Source organism: Hippoglossus hippoglossus, chromosome 17 (assembly GCF_009819705.1).
Source record: "Hippoglossus hippoglossus isolate fHipHip1 chromosome 17, fHipHip1.pri, whole genome shotgun sequence".
Lineage (NCBI taxonomy): Eukaryota > Metazoa > Chordata > Actinopteri > Pleuronectiformes > Pleuronectidae > Hippoglossus > Hippoglossus hippoglossus.
The window spans coordinates 20,928,579-20,939,381 of record NC_047167.1 but is presented as its reverse complement, the minus strand read 5'-3'; the positions used below and the strand labels follow the sequence as shown (position 1 = coordinate 20,939,381).

The 10,803-nt window shown below is 42.4% G+C and overlaps 1 protein-coding gene across 1 annotated transcript; it reads right to left on the bottom strand.

The window, feature by feature from the left end:
* Positions 1–125: 125 nt before the first annotated feature.
* On the bottom strand, positions 126–10,498 carry ncstn (nicastrin). Its single transcript, XM_034614667.1, has 17 exons — positions 10,379–10,498; positions 8,147–8,248; positions 7,308–7,431; positions 6,887–7,008; positions 6,359–6,504; positions 5,299–5,440; positions 5,055–5,167; positions 4,781–4,933; positions 4,580–4,684; positions 4,377–4,454; positions 3,973–4,142; positions 3,776–3,878; positions 3,504–3,602; positions 3,244–3,331; positions 2,408–2,571; positions 1,632–1,844; positions 126–972 (listed from the first exon to the last, which is right to left on the bottom strand). The coding sequence occupies exons 1-17, from the start codon at positions 10,434–10,436 to the stop codon at positions 850–852; spliced, it is 2,103 nt and encodes a 700-aa protein (XP_034470558.1). The 5' UTR covers positions 10,437–10,498; the 3' UTR covers positions 126–849.
* Between the last annotated feature and the right edge of the window lie 305 nt (positions 10,499–10,803).

Here is a 10,803-nt window from a genome sequence, read left to right as displayed (position 1 = left end):
TCGTCGGACTCTTCTCCAGACAAATATCACAATATGTGAAACCGCAGTGGGTTGAAAACCACTCGCATGTGTATTTTTTATACGTGCTGGGATTGAACAATATAAATTAGTTACGACATTTTTTTCCCAGGTTCTAGAACTTATTAAAACAAAACAGCTCGCCGTACGTTTCCAGATTTTGCAAAACAAAAAATTTAATGTTTCTACTTGTTCACTGACTCACAAAGTGGTTTGTTATCATTAGAACTGAGTGATATTTTAACTACATGACAGAGAAGACAGCTACAGTAGTGCACCATCGCAATCCTCATATAAAGCTCACTCACACTCTTACAAATAATCGTACACACTCACCCACGCAGTCAATTGTGGACACTCACTCACATTTACATATTCACAATCATACACACACACGCACAAAATAATCCTTAATGTTTAGTGTCTATCACATGACACAGTAAACAAAACATTCTTTGACAGTAAAAAGAAAAAGAAACTAAAATAAAAGAAATATAAACATCTTTTCCACTGGCAGGGTCCTCTGGTGCCTGACCAGCGTCTTCTAACCCTGATGAGTCCAGATCCATCCAGGCCAATCTAGTCCGGTCCAGTCCCCATCTCGCTCCTCGGAGGAGCGAGTCTTTAACCACGGAGTCGTCATCGTCGTCGTCTAATAACCCCCCCCCACACCCACACCCCAACCCTCCCCAGCTGCTGTGTGTCACCTGTGTGTACCTAACCGTTGTGTGTTTTGAAGAAAATGTCCTGTCAATGTCTGATGTAAAAGTAAAAGAAGTAGTAAATCGTAGAAGTAGTAGTGGTCGTGGGCCTGCGTCGCCTCGGCGTGGATCAGTAGGTGGCGTTGGCGGGTTCCCTCCCCGAGCTGAAGAGTATGTCGGCCTTCGCGCTGATGAAGTACGTCAGAAGGAGGGACGTCACCAAAATGCCGACGCCGACACCCAACGTCAACATCTGGAGGAGGTGAAGGAAAGTTTTTAATGTAAAAAGGTTAAAATGATCAGATCACTGGTTATTTTCCCACCAAAAATCCATAAATACTGAAAAGATTTATTCAATTCCCAGACAACCTCTTTGTTTACCCCTACAGGAATTTATTTCGATATTTGTTTATCCACTTTCTTCAGCCACTATTTCTCTATTAGCTGCTGAATACTGGGCGGAAGCATAGACTGTAAATAAAGATGGTCGACGCGTCTCCACTTCATCCCACTATCCAGAAATTAAGCCTAAATATCTCTCACATGAACGTTTCCATCTTGCTGATACACAGGCTCGACCAATCTCGAGTCATTCTCAGCCTGTCAATCATCAAGTTTTACAGAAAGCACTTAAACAAAACATCAGTCAGATAAGAAGAACCTAAAGTGACAGAAACAATCTTAGGGGAAAGTTTAATTAACGTGTACTTTGACTTTTTTAATTTCATTCATGTCCCATCTGCAAACATGGAGGTTTATGACCTATACTGCAGCCAGCCACCAGGGGGCGATCAAGGCGCTTTTCCTTCACTTCACAGAGCATCAAGTCTTCCATCTTTTTATACAGTCTGAGAGTGTGATACCTCAAAGTAAGTAATCTGAGTATCTGTGTCTGGAGAAGGGTGGTCGTACCTCCAGTTCGTGACTTGCCACCAGGAATATGCGTCCCTTGATGGGCTTCCACCGGGACTCGGTCCACGTGGAGTAATCTTTGGAGGTGAACTGCTGCAGGTCGAACGCTGGGGACACGGCTTTGGAGAGACGGGCACTGGAGCGGACGCAGTAACCCTCCCGCTGGGTGCTGTTGGGTGGGGCCGCACCCTGAATCCACCAGTAGCTGTATATCTGAGCGAGGAGAACATAAGGATTATTTATTATTTAAATTCCTACTTATAATAATAACTGAGAGCTACCAAATTCTTTTTATTGTAATTACAGTTTCTCAGTTCAGACTTTGGTGTCACTTTGTCCTTATTTACATCTCATGGTTCCAGCTTCTATAAACTGCAGGTTTTTATTCCAGCGAATAACATTTGTTGGGCTTAAATAATTTAGTCAGAGTTAAATCTGAATACGTCCCTTTTCAAGCAAAAACATAAAATATTTACTGGTTTTAGTGTCTCTTTACCTTAAATGACAATAAATTGAAAAATTTTGGATTTTGGTCTGTTTGTAAAAGAAGAAATTCTGAAGACGTCATCTTAGATTCTGGAGACATTTCTCATTTTCTCTATTTTCTTACATAAATTAAGAAAATAATTAGTTAAAATTAGTTAGATAATGAAAATAATCATTAGATTTAGTCATTAACACTTATTCCATCTTTTTAATTTAAATAAGAGGTTAAAGTAAAAAAGTCAATCATAGCAAATCAATAAAAAGAGCGACTCCATCAGTATGTGTCTTACATGTTTGCTCTCCTTGTCCTTCTCATCCTCTCTCTGGTTCTGGCAGTTTTCCCGGGTGATGTTGATGGTGCTGCCCGTCAGGTTCGCCAGCAGAAACTGCACCAGCACGGTTGGTTCACTGGACTGCTGGATGGCGCCGACGTACAAGTTGGGCGGCCCGTTGGCTGAGAGACAGAGAGACAGGGAGACAGAGGAAATCAATGTTCTGTGTCTGGAAATGTCTCTTTCTTCACATCAGTGGGGACAAAAGTGCAAAAATAAGCAGGCGGCTTATTTGGAGTAAATAGTCCAGAGACATTAATCCAAGTAGATACAAAATAAAACATATCTGTCAATATATAAAAGTCTGTCATTAGAAATTATTAAAGGCTGCAGTTTCCTGTTCAACTGGACAATTGGTGGGATAATCTCTGGTGTCACATTCAAAGGAGAAAAGCACTAAATTAAAAACCTTCCAGGATGAATCCATTATTTTCCACAGTGGTTGAGACGCACAACATGTGGCAACTTGTCCGACCTAATCCACAACGTTTACTCAGAGCTGGCTCCAAACTAAATGACATCATGTGAAAAAAACGGCGTGGCTGCGTTTTGTTAAAACCAAACAGCAAACACTGCAAACAGCAGTTTTCATATCACAGCTCAACAACCATCATGGAAGCTTTTCTAAAAACACTGAGCTTCATTCTCTGTGTTGGGAACAGCTTTCGTTTTGTGTCCCTCCGTCCAGTTGACTGGTTGAAGCGTAGCTATGATTCGAGTCGACCACTGTTGTCCTTTGTTGGCTTCAGCTCTAGATTCTAGTTCAAACAGGATCAGCTTTCATCCCAACTTACTCAGATGACTCATGAAGTCTGAGGGGATCAGCTGCTGGAACCAGGAGTTATTGGTCCGAACAAGGAAACCATACAGCATCTGGGTCACCTGAGACAAACAAGACAGAGACGTGTCAGTGTCTTATTCTCTACACAGCTGAGAAAAGGGAAGGAGTCAAAGCAAAAGGAACAGATGAGATATTTAATATATGAACAGTGAGCTGTTAGAAGAGATTGAAACAAACGTATTAACCCTTCAAAATAAAATCAACCAGTCTTACTATCTGAGGGTCGGCCTTGATTTTGTCCAGCATGGTTTGTGATCCTCCTGCCTGCTTGTACAGAGCCCGAGCGACCAGGGTGGCCACCTCCGCCAGCGCCTGGAAGACGCAAGAGAAAATCTTTATTGGAGCTGCAACATCTGGATAACGTTCGATAAATAGCAGCATCGCAGAGAGAGAGAGCGCAAATGTTGCAAGACAGGTATTTATTTTTTAATTACATTTTTTGTAGATCAATCAATACATCGGTAATCAGTGTTAAATAGAAATACCTTCGCCCGTTCGGTGACATGTTCCAGCTGCTCCTGTGGCGTCAGATTCGGAGGGTAAGACAGGTTCATGTATTCTCCATTATCATACATGCTCTCATAGAACCTGCACACAGAACAGAAATAAATACATATCCTCAAGGTAACGGATTCTAACGTCGTGAGATTGTCACTCTGCGGCTGAAGAAACTCAGATTTACATGTTGGTGAACTCAGACTTGTGATCCTCGAGCACAACGCCAGGGATTGAGCGAGCTCGCAGGAAACGCTGGAAGGACGACGGCGGCAGAGGCTGAGAGACACCGGGCTCGTCCGGTAAGACACTTAAATTTGTAGCAGCCGCGTGCAAGTTGGCAATGAGCTCCTCCACCTGAACCAAAACATTTTAAAAGAAATTAAATTTACCCTGTAGATCATTTTTAAGCAGATTTTATATTTATTACTGTATTTAATGATAGTTCTTATGAGAAATATATATCTTTTATTACATTATTTCAATTTATTAGATTCAACTAATGATTATTATGCTGTATATTTAAATTTTCTCCAGCAGTGATGGCACGTGTGTTTCTGTAAAAACTCTAAAATAAACACAGATACAAACCTCCTTGTTGACACTGCTGTTCTTCCTGGATACAGGATCCGTGTGAAGCCAAAGTCTGGAGTCTTTACGAAGTCCCACCTGTGGGGGGAAAATTCATGAAACCGACATATTCTGTTTACTCACACGTAAACATAATGTACATCTCATAGTATTATAGTAGTGCAGGTTGATACACAGAACAGAAGTGAGTCCACAGTACACACCTGTCCAACCTCCAGTACTGAGTGAATATTGTCCAGATCCACGGCAAACTGACTGTTCTCCATCTCATACACCATCCTCGAGCTGCCGATGTAGTCGAAGGTTTCCTGAGGTCAAACAGTAAAACAAACATGAGCAAGGCCTGAAGTGAACCGACAGAAAACTAACATTTAGCGTGTTGATCAGGCAAAGTAACAACTGACCCCCTGGAAGAAGGTGTAGAGGATGGTGCGGTTGGGCGGGGCCTCCTGGGTGATGTCACGCAGAGCGTGAGCGGCCGCCAGCAGGGTGACGAACCCCGAGACTCCGCTCTCTGCTCCTGGAGCGATGTCGAAGAAAAACGACCTGCTGTCCAACTGGAGAGAAGAGGAAGAGGAGGGAACATCCATCAAGCTGAGATCATATTTAGGTACGTTAGCATCAGGGTCATGTGGAGAGTAGGGCTCTTGAGAAGGAGAAGCTTCTCCAGAAACTCACCCTGGCTGCTGCTATGACCACACTCTCCCACATCTTGTGACCCTTGGCCGTGTTATTGACTGGCCTGGTGGAGCCCCACACATTATAGTCCCCCAGTGGGTCACACACCATCTCTAAGAGACGACACAGGATAAAAAAACTCATTTAGAATTGGTTAAAAACTGACTATTTTCCTATTTAATAGAATCTTTCTTCCTGACAAAGCTGCATAGCCATTATAAAACACCATCAAATGTGTAAAGACCTGGGTTGATGCTGAAGTTGACGTCACTTCTCCTCATGCAGGTGGCTGTGTCGGTGACAGCGAACATGTGTGAGTAGAGCTCCATGGCACACAGCGGGTACTGAGGAGTGCCGTTCACAGGAAGGTTATGGTCCAAGTAACACTGCGAACAGAGAGAAGCGCACACGTCTTTGTGAGTGTTTGTTTCTAAAGCTTTGTGGAATAGTGTTTGTGTAATCCTGCTGACAAACTAACAGAAAAACAAGCAAACCAAAAGACAAACCAATGGACAGAGAGAAAACTCCTTGGCTGAAGTAACAATTGGGTCCAGCTCCCTGCTCACGGTTACGTTGGCCACAGAAACAAACGACTACCATGGGAGTAAATTTATCATTGTGACACAGCAGCCGCTTTGGGGATCCAGCCTGAAATGGTTGGTTTACAAAACAGTTTCCCTCGTCCACCCTGCCATGGAGGCAGAGACGAACCCCAAAGTTTTCAACTCGCACAAATAAACCACAACATGACGACAACCTCTGGACTAAAGAACAGAGTCACAGACCCCGTCCTTCACAAAGCAGTATGAAGGATTTTCTCGAGGCGACTTTAAATGCACAGTGCACATTATCAGTGACGAGGAACTGAAAGCTGAGATAAAGAACTGGTCATGTTGAGCTCAGTGTCGCTTGTGAAAACATTCAGCCCATGAAGGAAAAAAAGAACCACAGGCCGACTCACAGAGGAGGACATCTACATCCTGTGTAACATGACCTGCGTGTTCCTGTCACATACAGTGGAGGAGAAGCAGCAGATGATTTGTGGAGTTCAGACAAATGATCTCGACACAATGTGCCACAACATGCCCGACATGAAGGTGATCTTCAGAGCAGCTGAAACAGCTTCACTGGCATCATTCCAACTCGCGACCGCCTCTGACTTCAGATCAGATTCTGCTGCTGACCAACGTGAATAGATTTCTATTCCAAAAGCAATTTGTCTTTTTGTACAGTGGCCTGCCTCTAAGTACCAATAAGTACAAGTGGAATTAAGACCAAATACTGTATCTGCTGTCATTATTTACCTGTCGTATGACCTGAGTGTCGTTGTCGTCTTTCAGGGAGAATATGGGGAAATCAAACTCCTCGTAGGACAGCCCGTTTCCCAGAGGGTTCCACACAGTCGTATTACAATTAGCCAGGACTGGATCGTAGGTCTCTGAATAAACACCTGAGGAAAACACAGAGGAAACCTCAGCAACAGTAACACCATTGTGTGCTGTTGTGTACATAACCATTGAAATGCACATACAGGGTCTATAAAAAGTAACTGCACTATCTGGTATTTTCTATCGTGTGCATGATACAAACAGTCTATAAAGTCTTTGGAAGAAACATGAAAATGAGGCCATAAATCTTTCTTGTGGGACAAACATGTTTAACTGGTTAACACTGCTGCGTTTCAGAAATAATTCACATGACAGTAAATCTGAAACGACCACAGCGTGTGACTTCAATCACCGTGCCCTCTGGCGGGATCATAAAACTGAAATTTATCCCTGTAACTTGTGTGATACCGAAGGACGTGTCGCGGCGCGCAAATATCCACCCACCTGAGTTCTCGTTGGGACAGGTGGTGTGTGGGGAAAAGGCCTCCCTCAGGTTCGTGTTCGGTGCCACAACGGCAACGCCTGCCACCCTCCTGGAGGCGCTCTTCAGCTTCATCATTATGGATCTGTCGGGGCAGACGGACGACACAGATGAGACTGGTACACGTACAGGTCAGACGTGTCGTTCCAAGTTCACGTCCTCAAGGTCAGACAGGTTGAATTTTCAAAATCTCCTGCACATTAGTGTAACTGACAACTTCACACCCGACGGGGTTTTACTATATTTTTCATTTCAAATAGTGAAATATACCAAGTACCACAGATTTTACTAATTTTTTTTAGTCTTTAAAAGATTCTGTGTGTCCGTGTGGCACAGGGGACAGACAGGGAAACCCCTCCACAGGGTGAGACATGTTCAATTTACCTGGTGAAGAGCGGGGACTCCAGGATGACAATGTAAGGGGGATTGGGACCCGAGCTCAGGACCCAGTCCAGCTTCTCCTCCGACTCCAGCACATGAAGCACGCCCACATTACCCGACAGGGACGCTAAAATCAGACATAGGAAGTGAGACATCAACGCTTGTGTGGGAAGTGGAACAGCTGTGTCAGATGAAAACCACTGTTACAGCTTCAGAATCTGAAATATCGTATTGATCCTCAGGGGTAAGAGGGTTTCATTACATTACAAGAATAGAAATATATAGAGACCCAGGGAATTATAGTCAATAGGAATAGAATATCAAAGAAGTATGTTAAAAATATGTGATTTGTATGTAGAAAGAAATTAAATATATATATGGCAAATATATACAACAGCAATCATAAGGTACATTTAAATAAATCATGGTCTAAATGTGCTGTCAGGATAAAGAAGTCCAGGGTCAGTCAGTCTCAGGGAGGAAGGGAGGAGTTGTCTGATGAAGACGAGCAGGAATTATCTCCTGTGACGCTCTGCGGTGGATCTCAGTGAAATTAGTCTGAAGGTGAATATCTGTCAGTGACTTGGCTAATTCCTTTCTAACTCTCAAAGCCACAGGACTTGATTTGTTGGACTGCCTGAAGCAACCACAAAGAAAATCCTTCCCAAAAACTGCTTTAAATTCACAGTGGAGAAAACATATTACCAAAAAAAGGTGTGAGAAAGATGCTCAGAGCTCTTGAGGATACACACAGGACATTTAAGAGACTATGACAAACACTTAGTCAGATTCTGCTTGGAGACTCATCGTGACGAGGAACAGAAACAGTGAATGTTACTCACACTGGCAGCCGATTTGATGCGTTGCGTTGAGCAGTCGCACACACGAGACAGTGTAATTGAGATTCACATAAATCTTCTTGTCCACAGAATTACAGCCGACACCTGCAAAGACGAAAAGTCACTTTAACAGCTGCACGAGAGGAACCGTTTGACGTTCGGGGAAAAATCAATGAAACACGGTTAAAACTGGAATGTCTGCCTGAAATTAGCAGAATTTATCTGTTTACAAAACCGCAAGTGAAAGTTGTATCTTTCCTCTCTCACTCGTAACAACACACATTTCTAATATTTGGATCAGACGTGGTTTATGTGGGATTTCTTTCCTGATTTAAAAAGGAGAGAATGGCTTTAAACCAGTGAACCTGATTTACAGCCTCGGTGCAAAGCTGACGTGTCAGTACACATTGATATCTGACCTCCATTACCTCCAGGTTTATGGTTTTGTGCCAGACCGTGACCTCTGACATCCCAGTGAAGAAGAGAAAGAGAAATGACTCTGACCTGACTTGATAATCAGTTTGAAAAGACGACTGGAACTCGTATTTAATGGTGTGTTATATTGTGTAAAACATTTAAATAGTTTCTAAATACATTACAAATTAAGATTTTATGAACATAACATTTGATAAATGAATAAAATCTAAATTGGGAACGAGGAAACCAGCAGACTGAGATCTCTGGATCAGGTTCTAACAACCACATCAGAGAACCACTTATAAAACATTAAACAGTTGTCCAGAGGGCCTTTTGCAGACTTTCTGCAGGTTATGATTTTGTCTGTGTTTGTCTGTTCAGCAGGATTACGCAAGAAGTACTGGACAACTTTCCAGGAAACTTTGCGTAAGGCTGTGGTGCGGGACCAGAAAGAATCCATTCCATTTTGGACCAGAACCGAATCCAGGGGGCGGAGGGAGTTTTGCAACATTTCCGTTCATTTCTCAGGGAGTGATTCATGGATCTTGATGAAAAACATTAGACATGTTTAGAGAACTGATATTTATGAGTGTGAGCAAATAAAAAATCAGGATCTAGTGACTTTGTATGTGCTTTTATAAAAGGGGGCAGTCCGAGGTATGTGCTCTCAGTTCATAAAGTTGTTCAAATGAGCTCCACCTCAACCAGGAGAAACATTAAAATGGTGCCTACGTATTAAAGTATCAGTAATAATATTTCAATCATATAAAACACTGGATATACAACTCTCTAAAAGGGCCCATTCTGAGCAACTTTACACTAAAACACAGTTGTCATGTACTTCAAGTCAAACCTTGAATGCAGGACTTTTACTTGCAGTGTATTATTTATATTTGTTGTCAAGTAGTAGAAGCTAGTTCTTCCTCTACTGCGTTTTAAATCCGTAAGTTTCTTCACAACTTGGCACCAAATACATTTTACCAACTGTATAAAAACTAATTCTGATCAAAGTATTGAAGTTACAGCTGCCTGTTCCATTCTAATAAACTTATACATGAGATAAGATAATAATCCTTTATTAGTCCCACGATGGGGAAATGTGCAATAATACAGCAGCAACATTAAGCAACTCTTAATACTTAAGAGTAAGGAATAAAGAAAATATAGATGAATGGAATAAAAACTAATATAAACAGTTTAAACAATAGAAAGATATGAGCAGTTTGAGATTATTTGCAGTGACTGGATTGCACATGAACCTTTGTATTAAGTTAAATCAGAGTTAAAGTGTTGCTGAATTCACCAGGAAACCCTGAAGACGTGGGGGGGGGGGGCGACTTTACTGGAGCATAACTTGAAATCTGAGTTTCCAAATAATGTAAATTTAAATTATAAACCCTGAATATGTAGGTTTGATTTGGAACGACGTAATGCCTCGAGCCCCGGGCGGGGGGGGAATCACGAGCAGTCACGCTGATGTGGAGTTGATCTCATCGGGAGGGACACACACACAAAACTCACCGGAAAGAACCAACAACCAGAAACACACAACAGTTCCCGAGCTGCCACTGGTTTATAACTGTGTTGGGATTCGTGACAGCGGCGAACTCCAGTGAGAAATTGAGCTTTTTTTTCTTCTTTTTTTTTTAAACCCAGCAATGGAGATTTTAAAGCCAGGAACCGGGGGGCTAGCCTAGCATCCGGCTAGCACAAAGAAGTCCCTGATGCTAGCTGCTAGACACACACACACACTTAGCTCAGTAACACACACACACAACACCCCCACACACACGAACACACAGCAAAGACACAACTTACCCACGAAAACACAACAAACTAGCAGATGAATAATCCACTTGTTCGAGAGCGGATCCATCTTCCTGGTTTGAAAAGCAGAGAAACACAACAGGAAGTGTCGACACGAGAAACGTCCGGGTTCCGCAGTTTGGTTCCGCTGCCGTGACAAAAAAAAATTTAAAAAAAATAAAAAGACGGACTCTTGTCAAGATGGCACCTTTTGGATTTCTGTAGTTCTTTATTTTATTTATTTAAAATTAGCTGCAGGTCATTTTAAAATCTTTACCTGGAAGAAATAGATGTATCCACCCAACTCAGTTCACATCCATTGTTTTTAATTCAACTCTCTTCTCCTCCCTGGTGACTCAGCCCTGATGCGAATATTTAATTTTCCCTTCACAACTTTTATACCCACGCATTAAACTCGCCTTCCCCCATCCTCCTCT

Bases quoted from the DNA above. Each gene is read 5' to 3' on its own strand.
- ncstn (XM_034614667.1), bottom strand. From the start codon at position 10,436: ATGGATCCGCTCTCGAACAAGTGGATTATTCATCTGCTAGTTTGTTGT. The intron at 5,441-6,358 runs GTAAATAATGAC...CTCTGTTCGCAG, and splicing joins ACACTCAGGTCATACGACAG to TGTTACTTGGACCATAACCT. The intron at 4,455-4,579 runs GTGTGTACTGTG...TTCCCCCCACAG, and splicing joins CAGTACTGGAGGTTGGACAG to GTGGGACTTCGTAAAGACTC.